The sequence below is a fragment of the Amblyomma mixtum genome, chromosome 1, assembly GCF_055824585.1.
Source record: "Amblyomma mixtum isolate Tamu chromosome 1, ASM5582458v1, whole genome shotgun sequence".
NCBI lineage: Eukaryota > Metazoa > Arthropoda > Arachnida > Ixodida > Ixodidae > Amblyomma > Amblyomma mixtum.
The window spans coordinates 293,817,921-293,832,909 of record NC_143012.1 but is presented as its reverse complement, the minus strand read 5'-3'; the positions used below and the strand labels follow the sequence as shown (position 1 = coordinate 293,832,909).

Below are 14,989 nucleotides of genomic sequence, written 5' to 3'. Positions count from 1 at the left end.
CTGTCACAGCGCAGATTCATAAATCTAATTCTTCGGAGATCACCCTTTATTAGTTCACGATTGTTACTCTTTATGGTGACGCTTCTTTTTCTTGTTTCTCTTTTAAGTTGGTAATGCACCTGTAAGCTGCCAGTTAGCAGCGATTTTTCTGGCTACAATGCCATTTTTTGAAAAACAGCAAACAAGTCAGTAAAAGTAAAGCATGTAATAAAAATTAAACTGAAGTGCACAAGCGTACGAATCCGGACGTGTTTCTCTCTGACTAGAAACAGCCCAGAAGAGAGGCAGAATGAAGAGGACATTTGCTGCACAGCTTTTCCAACATTGCATGCTGCTGATTTTTTTTTTTTTTAGTAAGTCTATTGCTAAGGTACAACCACAAGACTTCATAGTACATCGGTATGTTGGAAACAACTCACGTCGCCGCGCGGCTGCACTACATTATCGGACCACACCCGAAGGACGACAATCTAACATTCCGTATTTTCCCTGAAAAAGCGCGTTCGAGAATTCATTTTCCAATATCATATTAACAAGCTGCGGTGGATTAGAGAATTCTTAAAATTCTTGACAGTGATGTCAGAGCTCGCATGTCTCTCAATTTTATCGTGAGGCTTTCTACGTTAATGGTTCGACAACATTAACAAGTGAAGATGTCTGATTTATGCATTTCCCATAACGTAAACTTATACACCCCCTGTCCACCTGGAGCATGTCCTTAGACACCCAACTTTTTTCGGCGCAACGGTAAGCTTGATGTATAACGTGCTCGTTTCCACAGCGTTTTTTTTAGAAACACTGTTGAATATTTTTTCCGATAATTTTGCGGTCACTACATGCGCAGGGTTTAATGTATCCCGATGATGAAAACTAGATCAGCGAGCGGTGTAACTGCACGTCGGCAAGAAGCATATGCCAAAAGTTAGTAAATGTAACTCGCTTTGCCTTCGCTATTTTTTTTTTTTAAGCGCGGCTTTGATGAACCCGTTCGTCAGTTGAGCTTGTTGAGCCGCGTTGGCCGCGTCGCCGTCGGTGTAACCGAGTGCGAAGGGAGAGCAGCTAGCGTGCTCCCCTCGAGACCGGTTTTGCCGAGCGAACGTCCACCGCACGCTCATAGATGGCGCCAGAGTGGTGGTGCCGGTAAAGCCCCTGAAAAAACTAAAGTAGCGACAAGACGCCCTCCCTCTTCTCTCCTCCTCCCCCGCGCGCCGTGCGAACGACTTTTGTTTTCTTTGTGATTTCATGTGGCTGCGGTGGCGACCTCTAGCCCGCTCCGACGGAACTAATGCCCCTTTTCAATTGGTTGCGCTGGATTCCCGTGCTTGCCGAGTTCTTCTCTGTCTCCGCATTAACCGTGCGTTCCGCTGCATAAATACATCAGTGACTTAGGAGAAACATTTGCATGCTTCACTGAATCGTCTAAAGGCAAAAATGAGCACGCATATATGGATTGTTTTGGTCGAGCCGCACGCGCACCATCTCCGGGAGCGCCGGGCTCTATGCGGAGTGCCAAGTTTGATATCGAGAGTGGAGCGTGCATTGAACGTAACCGTGAATCACGAGGCCGTAGAATGAATTTGCGGTGATCTGTTTTGGCGAAGAGGAGTATGCAAACAGAACGACCGTCCCCGCCGGAACGCTGGACGTGCTACTACGGATGCAGAGGTTTGACATTCGAAAAGACACCTGCAAGTGAAGGCATTATAAATGTCTGTAGTTCATCCGCTCTTCTAGTGGCTTTCGGTTTTGGTCTGCTGCAGTGTATCGCGGACCAGGATAGACGCTTAAGGGAGTGCTCGAAATACGGTATGAAGTCCACGCTACGTCTGTACTTATCTGTGCCTCCCCTAATGTTCTCTCGCGTGCATGAACTGTAACGATATAGACTCCCGCATTAAAATTTTCTTTGGAATAGTTACTTAGTAAGGACAAAACTTACCTCGCAAATATCCTTCGCCTGCCAGCAAAGGGATAATAAAGTTCTACGTAAATGTTTCATCGGCATCAGGCATTTAGTGAGAAGCAAAACTTACCTCGATTTTAACACATCTGTCCGATAATCTTTCATATTCGTATAGTCGCTATTAGAGCACTGCACGGGCCTTAATTATTCACGCGTCCCGAGCCCGTCAACCTTTTTGTTACCGGCCCCAGCCCGGCCCGATTTTTTCGATATAGGCCCGAACCTGGCCCGGCCCGCGAGGTAGACATGCCCGACTAAGGTTCGGAAACAGCCCGAGTACTAAATGCATATCGGTAAAGCCAAAGCCTTTTGTTATACGGATCTCATTTTTAAAAAAAAGCGGCTACAAAACGGAGATAATGGAGGCCTCACTGTGGGCAACGTTAACAAAAAAAAAAACGTTTTAGCATTAATAAAAGAGGTTATCACAGATTTGCTCGCATTCGTAACCTCCTCCTAACTAGTTAGGCGTCAAGGTGAAGCGAGAACGCGGAAGTGATGTTACAAAGTATGTGACAGGAAACGCGCGACCCACTTACGATGGGCATTATCACGCATACCCACAGCTACTGGTCATATTTCGAGAGTAAACGCAAGCCAGCGCGCGCTAGCTGGTGTTTCCACCAACGGTGCCTACGGTGCCTTGACGATGCATATCGGCGCGATAATTCTCTTTTTGTCTTTTTCTGCAATATATCTATATATAATATGCAGGCGCGCACGCGCGCGACTGCAGAATGTAACGCGTGCGCTTCACCATGTCAGAGCGCAGTTTGATCTGCGTTTATAGTACGCACGTATGTCTAACTGCGGCATGCGCTCAAATTTGAGGAACGTCACTCTATAGTAAGACGTGTGCCTCGCGTCAGTTACACGTTTGCGTGCGTGCAATCACGATGCGCTCAACGCAAGCGCCCTTATGTCGAGCTGACTGCGGCCATACGCTCGATTGCGAACAAACCACTGCACAGCGTACCTTGAAAAAAAAAAAAAAAGGAAAACTCAGCAGCTATTGAAAGCACTTCACTGACCTCGCAACGTCTGATCGATGGCGTTGCGTTAAATTTCGCCCGGCCAATTCTGTGTAACCAAACCTTCCTCCGGCCCGCGTCGGTTTTCGATGATGGGATCGCGAAGAACCGCTTTCCACCGTCGTGACGGTTCTTGCACCCGAAGGCGCAGCAGCCCGTCATGCCGCACAGATAGACGGCTTGAAGTTAGGTGACTGACACACGTTCCGAGCAAAACAAAAGCCGCTGTTCTTCACAGCAAGCAAAAGCGCAGTGTCCGCAATGACGCCTGCCGAACCTACAGTGCGCGGTTGGAGCGGACAATATGGCGTCTGCGGCCGCGAAAAGCGCGGGTTTAAAGGACTTTTGCGCGCGAAACCATCGACCAATGGGAAGAGGCGACGGGCGCAGGAGAGGGAGAGGTGGCATTCTGCAAAGGTTGTCGCTACTTTAAAAATTTCCAGGGGCTTTAGGTGCCGGTCCACCACCACTGCATGGGCGGAGGTGGACGGCTAGGAGGAGGGGGGGGGGGGGGGGGGGGGGGGGGGGGGGGGGGGGGGGGGGGGGGGGGATTTTGTCTGCGGCGGCACATGCACCCACGCGCTGCTCCTTCGCAGTCGTGCCACGTTCCGCTCCGTTGGCGGGCGATGCCGTGAAACCTGCTTCATGCGACAGATTGTCCGCGTCGGCCACGCCAATCAAAATGTTGTCTTCCTAGTATAAACTGTCTGCTTATGAACCATACATTGGTGCAGCAGGTTGAACTTATCTCCATCCAGTTCCCCGACCACAAAGCCACCTTCATGACAACCAAGGACTGGAAGAGGAGTGTTACTTGATGAAAGTTCAGTAAAGCAGAAAGTTGGGCTAGTTGGTACCGATCCATCTAGTTGGTATCGATCCATCTGGACGTGGACGAACTGTTTTATTCCATACCCCATGATGAGTTGTTTTCTGCTGTACGAGAGTTGATAGAGAGTACGGAACTCATTAGTTTTCAGAACGCCTGTGGTGTGTCCATGGATTCCTTTTTGGAGTTACTTAAATGCTATTTGGAATCCACCGTGGTTACTTACGACAACAACCTGTATGTTCAAAAGCGAGGTACTTGCATTGGGTCCTGTGTGGCTCCAGTTCTAGCTGAAATTTTCCTGGCCCAATTTGATAGAAGGCTGGAGCAGGAACTAAGCTCTGCGGGTCGGGGGGTGGTGAAAATTTACAGATATGTAGACGACTTTCTGGTTTTCCTAAATGTCCCTGTTGAAGAAGCCCTGGACTCTGTTGCAGATGCGGTGGTGGGGCTGTTCATGAATTGCTCTAACTGCCTGAGATTCACTGTTGAACTTCCGAAAAGTGGGTGCATTCAGTTTCTTGACCTGCGGTTGTGCCTTCGGGGAGTCGACCACTTCTGTTGGGCCTACATGCCGAGGTCGAAGAAGGCGATTCTACCTATCGCGTCCTCTCATTCCAAGTTAGTCAAAAGGAGCTTGGCGTCGTCATGTCTTCGGTCCGCCTTGTCTAAGTCGTGTCTACACAAGGTTGATGAAAGTTTTGACTTACAAGTTAGTAGGTTGAAGGAGTCGGGTTTCCCGTTGGACCTAATCAGTGCTGTGTCTGAGTCGTTACTAAAGCGCCACCGAAAGAAAAAGAAACCGGAGAGTGAACTGGGTGCTCAAGAACTGAATCCCTCCAAACAGGCCTTCGAGGTGATACCTTACGTGCACAGGGTGTCACATAATCTTAAGAAGGTAGCCCAGAAGGCTGGTGTTCGCCTCGTGTTTACCGCACCGCATAAGCTTTCCAAGCTGTGCAGGCTTGTTGCCGAAGGGCGCACAAAGAAAACTACCTGTGGGGTCAACCGCCAGACCAAGTTTGTTCCTTGTGCGACAGGTGTCGTGTATCGCATTCCCCTTAGCTGCGGCCGAATTTACGTGGGCCAAACGGGGAAATGTGTGAATGAAAGGTTGCGCGAACACGCAGCGTCGCTAAGGACGGGTCATGGCTCGAACCTTCCCCTGCACTGCAAAAAATGTAAGGATTGCGAGGGCGGCTGTGTGCCTTGTCCGTCTTTGTGCCTCTTCCTTTGTCCGTCGTTTTGTTTCGCGCTGTTCCCTCCCACGATGTGTCTTGTCTTTATTCTTGTCTTACGTATTTAAAAAAAAAATTTATCTTTGTTTAGTCCGTTTGTACAGCAACGTCATGTTTTTATTTGGGTTTTGATCTTGTTCACACGTGCTGAATTTCCTGGCGCATGCTTACCGAGTGAGAAGTGTTTTTCGACCAAGCTTCAGTTGCTAGTGCGCTCTTGTCCTGTCCGTTCTCCCTGTGTTCTGCGTGGTTTTTCTGTGCGCCGTTTTTAGATACTTGATGAAAGAGTGTCCATGAAAAATAGAACTTCGTGACTGTGCGTACATACACTTATCTCTCAAATTCTTTACCTCCATATGTCGGAAAATCAAAGCGCCTGCCATGCTGCGCTCAAATTTCCCATTAGAAAGTATCGTAATCGTCCTTGCATGTTTTTTTAGTCCAGATTACCGCCGCTGCTACTAGCTGGTCGCAATAGACGAGAGCGGTATTTATTTACCGCAGCGCTACGAAATTTCACGAAGAACACGGGTCATAGTTTGAATGCTTTGAGATTTTTTTTTTTTTTTGCAAAATAAAACGCGCTATTCCGTACACAGAATCTTTGCGTTGTCACGGCTAATCGAAAAAAGAAAATACGAAGTACCATAGTTATAGATACGTAGTTACAGTACATGTTTAAAGATTCGAAACAGCTTTCTTTCACGACACAGTGTTATTGCATACAATCATAATTATCATCATCATCAGCCTGACTGTGCCCACAGCAGGGCAAAGGCCTCTCCCATGTCTCCGATTAATCCTGTCCTTCCCCAGCTGCGGCTACCGTACCCCCCAAACTCGCTAATCTCATCTGCCCACCTAACTTTCTGCCGCCCCCTGCTACGCTTGCCTTCTCTTGCAATCCACTCCGTTACCCTTAAGGACCAGCGGTTATCTTGCCTTGCAATACAAATGCCCAAGCATAAGCTGCATGCCAGTCATGCTGCAGTGGCTGGGATAGGCCTTTCACAGTACTCCTGTTGCCATGAAATTAAATAGCATTGATGCACATTCTCACTGCACACATTCCATGACAGCAAAACATTGAAGTAAAATAAAGCAAAATTTATGCACTTTCATTCATCTGCTTTTGGTGTCTTACACAAGTGGCGACCATTAGGGCACCCGCTTCGCTGCGCTCGGTTCAGAGCCTCCCCCCACATATCGGCTCTTTTAAACTTGATTACTCACTCCGTATCCACACAAAATAGTTGCTGTTGTCGCTGTTGCCTTAGTGGCATGGCACATACCCATGACAGGGGATTGGCCAGGGTTCAGTGAGGAGAGCCCAAAGGAGGTAAAGATACGAAGAAGAGGCCTCGCCGTCAGGACTCAAACGCCACTCTTCGCTTACGCCTAGTAATTGAAGACGACGGGGGACAGCGCATGCTTTCGTAGCCTCACATAGAGGTGATGAGTGAGCCCTACCGCGCACGCGCACGTAAGAACGCAAGCACAAAGGTAATCACTACGCCTGCTGTCGCAGACTGTAACAAGCTGAGCCGCCGCAGTGGCTCAGTGATTATGGCGCCCGCCTGCTGACCCGAAAGAGACAGGTTCAATCCTGTGCGCGGCGGTCGCATTTCGATGGAGCGAAAAGCCAGAGGCCCGTGTACTGTGCGATGTCAGGCACGTTGAACGACCCCAAATGGTCGAAATTATCCGGAGCCTTTCACTAAACTGCGTCCCTCATAGCCTGAGTCGCTTTGGGAAGCTAAACTCCATAAACCAAACCAAAGCAACAAGCTGATACAATGGCACACCGTCTACGCAGGCCACGAAACAGAGGCGAGGGAGTCGCGAGAGACTGGAGGATTCCGAAAGTCACGAGCACAAGGCCAAACACTGCCGCAGCTGTTGCTGCACTGATATTGCTAACACGTGAAAGGGCCCAACGCCAAAGTGACCGACGCCGCAGAGCCGGGGAAAGCGACCGAGGCAACTCCGCAACGCGGCCTAAGGAGCTCGCGAAACATGCCGAGGACGTGCGCCACTTGCTACGGCGAAACAGTCAACGGCCGAGCGGTTTGAAAATTCAAAATGGATAGAGAGAAAGAGATCAGAGAGAGTTTTCCTTCTTTAAGAAATTCTCGTTCTCTATCCGTGCACCAAATATCGGGAGGGTCGTCGAAAAAGCCGAGACGGAAGTAGCTGGCGCTTTCCTTCCTTGTACAAGTGTTATTCTGAACTGGCGATAGTGAAATGTGGCGGTTTTTATCTACGCAGAAGAAAGCATGAGGAGAGCTTCCCTACGCTTCTAGATTTTTGGTGGTGGCGGCGATAAACTTAAATCAATAAAGAGCTTTGCGCTCCCTGAACTGTGAGGGGTCCTTATTCTAGGATTCTTACGGCCTTAGCTGGTCTTCTAGGCTCGAGCTCGACAGAACGGCCTCCCACTGCTCAGGCTGCCGATCCTCCAGTGGGGTATATGCCACTATCGATTCCTGGATACCAACAGCACAGCAGCGTGGTCTTGACAAAAGGAAAGAAAAAGTCGCACTGTCTGACCCCGCAGACACCGGAACTGCGCAGTGAGGGAACGAACGAAGGAGGGAGTGTGAAAGTCAAATAACGTCAAATTATTTAGTAAGACGACATGATGTGAACCCATTCTATTGTCGCAGCAGGACACGACGGTTGCTTGATTCGGTTGATGGCTATCCAGGTGATATTAATTACACAGCGCCTTAAACGGGTCAAAATGCAGGGGTATTGCTTGACCTACGAACAACTGGCAGAAGGGCAAAAAGCGCCTCCATAACTCTATAACCATATGCCCACCATTGCTTCAATACATTTGCCCAGAGTGCAAGAATGCGCCCTCCAAAAAGGTTAGTGCAACTTAATGTTTCAAATGCATTTCGAAGGTGTCTTACAAGCGCTACCCACGTTTATACAGTTGTCTGTCAACAGCAAATGAAAGTTTAGATATGGTGGCTTCCAACTCTCGTTTCATTTCATGCACACAAGCAACACTAATGCTGCCAGACATTACTCACATTATTATAGCACGCTATTTGCTCGTCGCCACCAGTACGCTGCATTATCACTTTGCTTGGTCACAACCGCTGAAAAGAATTTCAATGCACGAGACACAGGCAGAGAGGAAATACATGCATAATGCTCAGTTTATAGTCGGCTCTATATATTTGACAATGCAGCCTTGCGGTTAGTGTGTCTAACGCATTGCCGCAACTCTCATCGTTGATCCTTTGAGACAAGGGCGCCCGACGCCAACGCGCGTGCAGCATCAGCCTAATGGCTTTTCCGTCTCTTTATCAGAGCTGAGCCTATACTACATCCATAAAAATCAATTCATTCGAAAACATGCATGATAATTTTAGTAGCCTCTACACTTAATAAGACTAGACTCCCTTGAGAAAGTCAGAAAATTGTGCTCCTTTTTGTGCCATAGTGCGTTTCAAATTGACGACATCAACAGAAATTCTGTGCACATGCGTGGCGTCTCCCTTACATCAGTCCAAGGCCGTGGCCACTTCAACCGAGGTCAGCTAAGCCAGATGCCAACCCCGATTGCTCAGCCACTCCTTTCTGTTCATCCGCACCAGAGTTCTCTTCGCTGACTTTGCGCCCTGTTGACGAGGAGATGACGTGTCTTGCATGCTTGGTTTGGGCGCTACAGAAGAGAAGCGGGTCTTGTACACGGAGGTCTTAGACCGGCCGCCACTGTTGTGCGTGTAACCGGAAGGTGGGTGGGCTTCTGGATCACGCTCTTCCCCCCTGCTTTCGTTTCCATCCATGGAAGCAGCATCGCCGGCTTCGTCCATGGGCGCATGCTCATAGCTTGTGGCGTTGACGTTCGTACTGTTCTCTCCCGCCGCTGAATCGTCATTGTCTATGTCGAGGCCTCGACCGGCGTCGCGTACGTTGTCGGCGTGTCGTAGCGCGAACGTCACGCCAATGAGGGCGGCCAGAGCAAGCGCCACAACAACGGCCGACATCTGCATGTACCAGGTCGTCGACCTGCAAGGCGGCATACCTAAAGGCTTAGCACAGCGACCAAAATGAAACGGCTCATATCTAGAAATGTCTGGCGACAGTCGCCTACGCATCTGCTGCTAGCATGCGTCAGAGTGGCTTCAGATTTATTCTGGATGCTGTGGATCATACATGGCTACAAGAGGTAGTCACTGAAGCAGGTTCACATCTACATGCCTATACTTCATCTCGACTCTGTCGTAACCAAAATTATCTAGCGACCTATCAGGACTTAAGTGCTTCATTAAATTAAACAATAGTACATTCTGCGCAATAAGCTTTGCTGAACAGAAAAATTTGATGGAGTTCCCAGCCAGACGACGGCAAGAAGCATCAGGCCATGACGTCTCGAAGATACGGTGGTGCTGGTGACAGCAGCGACTATCGTTGTGTAGTCAAAAGAAGAGGCGTTCGCATTAGGTGCGCCACGCTCACGTCTGTTCCAGCCTAATTCGCGATATGCAGACAAATTGTGATCCGGCTGCTTGAGGTGCAAGGCGCAAGGAAGGAAGCGGTATGTTTCCACACGTTTATTACTGTAAAATAAGGACGAAAGCGATGGACAGCGGCCGTGAAACGAGTACAGTTAGGTGACGTGTCGGGTTCGCGAATAGAACTACACTTCATGGAAATCTGATCAGTTATGTATGCATCTCTCGGGTCCACATGGTCGATCTGTGGTCGCGCAGTGAACAGTGCAAGAATCAAAGCCTGCAATTCGTTTGCGTTCGGTCGTGCGCTCAAAATAAGGAAAGGGAGAAAAAGAGGATGTTGACACAGTATTGTCTCCCTTCTCGGTGAACGCCTTAATACCGCCGTAACGGGAGAGAGGAAGGGGAGATTCAAAGAAAAAAAAAAGCGGTGCGGTAGGGGAGGGCTCCGGAATAATTGCGACCACCTGGGGATTTTTTAAGGCGCACTGACATCGCACAGCACACGGGTGCCATTGCGTTTCGCCTGCATCGAAACGCGGCTACCACAGCAGAGTCCGAACCCGGGTACTTCGGCTCAGTAGCCGAGCGCTCTAAACACTGATCCATCACGGCGAGTTGGTTTCGGTTGGTTCTTGAGGAAAGGAGATGGCGCAGTATCTGTCTCGCATATCTCGGTGGACACCTGAACCGCGCCGTAAAGGAAGGGAGGGAGGTGGGAGTGAAAGAAGAAAGAGAGAAAGATGTGCCGTAGTTAAGGTCTCCGGAATAATTTCGACCAGCTATGGATTTTTAACGTGCACTGACATCGCACAGCACACGGGTGCCTTTTGCGTTTCGCCTCCCTCGAAACGCGGCCGCCGTGGTCGGGTTCGAATCCGGGTACTCCGGCTCGGTAAACGAGAGCCTTAACCACTGAGCCGACGCGGCGGGTGGCGAGTTCGTTGAATTTCGTGGTCAACGAAACAGAAATTATAGATCCTGATGTAATAAATTGTACTCAAAAAACTAAATCCCTTACGTACATAGACGTAAACGTTACAACTTTCGATACGAACTATCATAGCGGAAAACACTGCAATCTTGAGCACGATGCAAGGCAACCAGCCGCCGTAGAGGCCCTTACCAGTGCTGCCGTCTCTGAGACGCCGAAGTGCGCCCAAGGCTGCTGAAGTCCGACATAGGCTGGTCTTCGCACCAGCTCGCCGCCAAAGGCGAACGCCGACTCCGCCTCTGCACCCACTGCTTCTTCAGTTTCGTATTCTGACGTGTCTGGTGGCGTGCTCCTTGGTAGTAGGCGTCTAACTCCGAGGCCATAGCCTCGGAACTCCAGGGATCACCACGGTTTTCTGTCTGAGTGAGCGGCGTCTCGTCTTCCTCGCCACCGAACGAGATGTGGCCGGCGCCTGGGAAGCAGCCTTTAGTGTTGTGCTGCTGCACAAAAGGAAACCAATTAGGGTGCATGCGACTGCATAGTGCGTGCGAGTGGAGAATGGAATCGATTTTTATGGCTAGCGACGGCTGCAACTTGTGGCCAGAGCGCAGTTGTGTCTTTCTTACAGCGGTTTCTGTTATTTCTCAATTATTTTCTGAGCTGACTCAGCTTCCGTAAACTTTTTTTTCACAGTGGGAGCTCGCGTACTTAAATGCGATGTGAAAAAATACATTTGGTTTTGAGCATAACAAAGGCGCAGTAAGTGTCCCCTTTGTTGGTGACACCTCAACCCATTGAGAGAAAAGGAAGGAATCAATTACGAACGAGGCACCTGAATGGGTTTCAGATATTCTGACACATGGGACTTTATACCGTGTACGGCCATTCATAGTGCACCCTAAACAGAACGAAAACAGCGCACTCCCTTTTAAAAAGGACATTGCGCTAGAGGACAGCTTACTCCTCCTTTGCTCCTATACATGCGTATTCGTGTCTAGAATGTGCACAGGCGTTTTGCATTTTGCTGCCGTCGGAACAAAGCAGCCAAGCTCCTTAACCGCGCACGCTGAGAGAGAGAAAGACAAAACATTTATGAATTGCTCGTAGCGTCTTGGGAGTCTTCATGGGTGGAATCCCTAGTCCAGGATTCCTGCGGTGGCTGCGGCCGCTTGTGCCCATTCGACCAGTGAGAGCTGAACACGCGCTGAACATTGCTAGCGTATCAGAGAAAGCAGGCAAGGGTGGGAGCTCTGGAATCTAGATCTACATTCCTCATCTTGATAGGGGCGTTAACCCGCCGTCATGTGGTCATTCACTGCACGCATGCCAACCCTCGCGGTTGGCTTGGTTGGTGACGCACGGGTGAAAGACGCCGCCAAAGGGATCGAAAAACCTCTAGGATGAAGCAAGTAGCCTGAAGTGAGAGCCTGCCATCATGCGGAGGGTTGAACATTGCGGACGCGCGTTATAGGGACGCTGCCCACGAAAACAGTGCTCGAAAACATCGGCACGTCTGTACCAACATGTTCATTGTAAGCGTTGATTCAGATGTTAAACAAGCAGATATTCGGAATCCAGGCAATGAGAGTACGTACAATAGGGGTTCGCAAATAACACAGAGAAGTGACCCACAGAAAAATGGTGAGAGCATTTGTTCCTTATAATCGTAAACGCTTCTGATGAATGATCGTTTCCGGCTACGAACTGAATGGGTAGATTATGAGAGGAAAGCGTCACCAGTGCCCCAATACGAACATCGTTAAAAGGCACGGTGAGATGAAGCCTGAAAGCATGAAGTATGAACTTGAAAGTGCTTAACTGTTTCTTGCAGCTCGAGAAAATTAACTTGCGCACTGCAACTCAGATGAGTTAGCTCGAGTGGCTGCAGCTTAACCAGACAGGAATGACATTCAGAGACACTTCCTCTTTACTGCTTCGAACAGAATCAAAACAGTCACTGGCGCCTCGCTGAGGCGAAGCCATTCAGTAGATGCTTCCATTGGCCTCAAAGCTTTTGGTAAAGCCTGCGCTACGCTCCGAGGAGCTATGCGTTTAATGTGAATGAGAAGCAAATGAACCAAGCAGAAAGAGTAAAACAATAAGATATGCTTCTTACCATTGCGCGGTCTCTTGCTTTTCGAAGACGCTGAGGCGGGAGAACGATATATGCGCGAGGCCTGTGAATCGAGCGCAGCTTCTTCTTTTCGCGTAGCGTTATCTTCTGCCCAAAATGCTTAAATATGTTGCCGGAGAGACCTTAACGATACCACTGGGCGTACACAAAGGCAAACCGAATAATATTAAAAAAAAAACTAGGAGGAACCTTAAGTTCACCTCTTGATTGACACGATGGCGTTAAAGGGTCCTTAAAGCCGCTTAGGGGCACCCAGCAGCGCCTCTCCACAGACATCGAGATGCTTGTTGCCATCATATGTTGGTGCTTGTTGCCATCACATATCATTTTCCGACGCTAATTATTTCCCTTAATTAAGTGCCTGTGTAATGTAATTCACCTGCTGTGCAGTAGAGATGCTTGTAAAAGGCTTTCACTATTCCCTCTGAACGAAGGCTCCTCAGGCGTGTAGAGCGATAAGGAAAAAAGCGTCGCCGGGCTCCTGTTCCACAGGACTGCGGTTCGATGCTGATTCCGCGTGAAGAGTATTAGAGCGTTAGCTCCACTGGTCGCATTTCGTGCCTCCGAGTTATGCTGATTCCACCGATAGAATTCAAGATGGCGGCCTCCATAGCAATGACATTGTATCTCAGTGGTTGCCATGGTAACCGAGGTGGCTACGTAACCTAATGAAACAATAACAGGCGGCAGCATAATTCGCGAGCACCAGAACTAGAATCTAAGCTGTTCTGATACGGTATGTTTCGTGTAGTACGTACAGGCACCATGCCCTGTTTTTCGGCGTGTGTCTGTTAGCGCCGATCGCCATACCTAAAAAGCGGCAAAGGAACACGAACGCGCTATCACTCGCGAAGAAAAGCTAGCAAAAGAAAAGTGATTGATGAGGGACGCTCTTCGAGACTCAAGTATGGCTGCCAGTGTCTATGAGCCGTCCTAGAATTCGCCACGCCTTTCCTGCTGTGAATTTCGTGCTTACATACTCTCGACTACGAGATAGCTTGAATTTTAACCCGGTAGCGTTTAAGCTTCCCTTGTCGCAGAAAAGCCGACGTCGGCATCGACATCGCTGACCGGGAGCGAAAAATCCGCCTAAAACCTCATGAGAATAATTTTTGTATTACTAATTAGTTTGCTGCACTGTACATTTTTTTCTTAAAATTTATGTAACCACTCCCCTCTATAATGCCTCTGGCCCTGAGGGTACATGAAATAAAAATAAATAAATAAAAGAAGCAACCTATGTGGGCCACCTAAGTCACGTAACCTTGTGGCGTCATCAGAACCTACCGCATATACTGTGAGCAAACTGTCGACCGGGGCAGATAAAGATTGTTCTCTGGAGGTTGCTCAGGAAGCGCAACCTGGGTTGCTCAAGCCCCACCGGTGGCAGCACCGGCCATCGCAGGGCAGTGGCGCATCGCTTATCAGCTGCACCACGGCGCCAGCAGTGGCATGGGGACTCCCAGCGATCTCAGTTTAGGAGAAAGTTTAGGAGAAAGTTATTCAAATCTCCATTTTCTCAGAATTCAAAATTTTCGGCCCATGTCATGCGCACACCTTGCGCACTTTCAGCAGTCGCAGTTTCATGAACTTGCGTTTTGGGAATTATTAACTCCTCTGGAATCATGCGGACACTTAAGCAAAGATCAATGTTCACTAAAGCACTACCACACAACCAACATTACCGTCCGTAAGCGTCGTCGACGTGTACCCGTGCAGTTGCTAGACCTGGATGTTTTCTCGGCAGTCAAAAAAAAAATTGAAAATAAAAATTGGTTTTTGAGCAAAAGAAATGACGCAGTAGCTGCCTCGCAGAGCCTTCGTAGCGCGTTCTACGTGTGTTCGCCTCACAATTTGAAAGGCCTGGATTTGATCCCCCGTATCTTCAGTCTGTAAAGGATTTGTGCCACTTGAACACTCATGATCTGCACGTCGCATCATTGCCGTTAGCTGTCTTGATTATGCAGAACGTTTAACGCAAAACTGTTTAAATAAGTGCATAGTTAAGTAAAACTAAAAATGCACTTATTTAAACATGCTTATGGTATCGAGAATTAAGGATTACCAGTGCCGAGACTGTCTTTCGATAAAAAAGATCCCCTATCTACTTTGCTCTTTACCTCGCTCCTTCCCTCTCCCTCCAGCAGACGACTTCTTTCTATATTCTACAGTAAAGCTCCTCGAATATCGCTTCTAGCTTTATAAAAGAATATCAACAAACATTGCGCATGACAAGGACTTAATCCGTAAGTTTGGTGGAGTGCTAATGATGGGGCAACGCCTCGTGCTAGAGAATTAGTTGCATCAGCCTAGTTCCCCCTGGTATGCTTTATCGTCGTCTTCGTTCCGGCCGCATGCCACTTTCTGCAGCATGACGACAACTTTATA

At 48.8% G+C, this 14,989-nt stretch overlaps 1 protein-coding gene across 1 annotated transcript; it reads right to left on the bottom strand.

Annotated features, from left to right (window-relative positions):
- Window positions 1–8,508: 8,508 nt before the first annotated feature.
- On the bottom strand, window positions 8,509–13,368 carry LOC149372089 (uncharacterized). The gene is made up of 3 exons (XM_089581565.1): window positions 13,360–13,368; window positions 10,660–10,967; window positions 8,509–9,087 (listed from the first exon to the last, which is right to left on the bottom strand). The coding sequence occupies exons 1-3, from the start codon at window positions 13,366–13,368 to the stop codon at window positions 8,616–8,618; spliced, it is 789 nt and encodes a 262-aa protein (XP_089437691.1). The 3' UTR covers window positions 8,509–8,615.
- Between the last annotated feature and the right edge of the window lie 1,621 nt (window positions 13,369–14,989).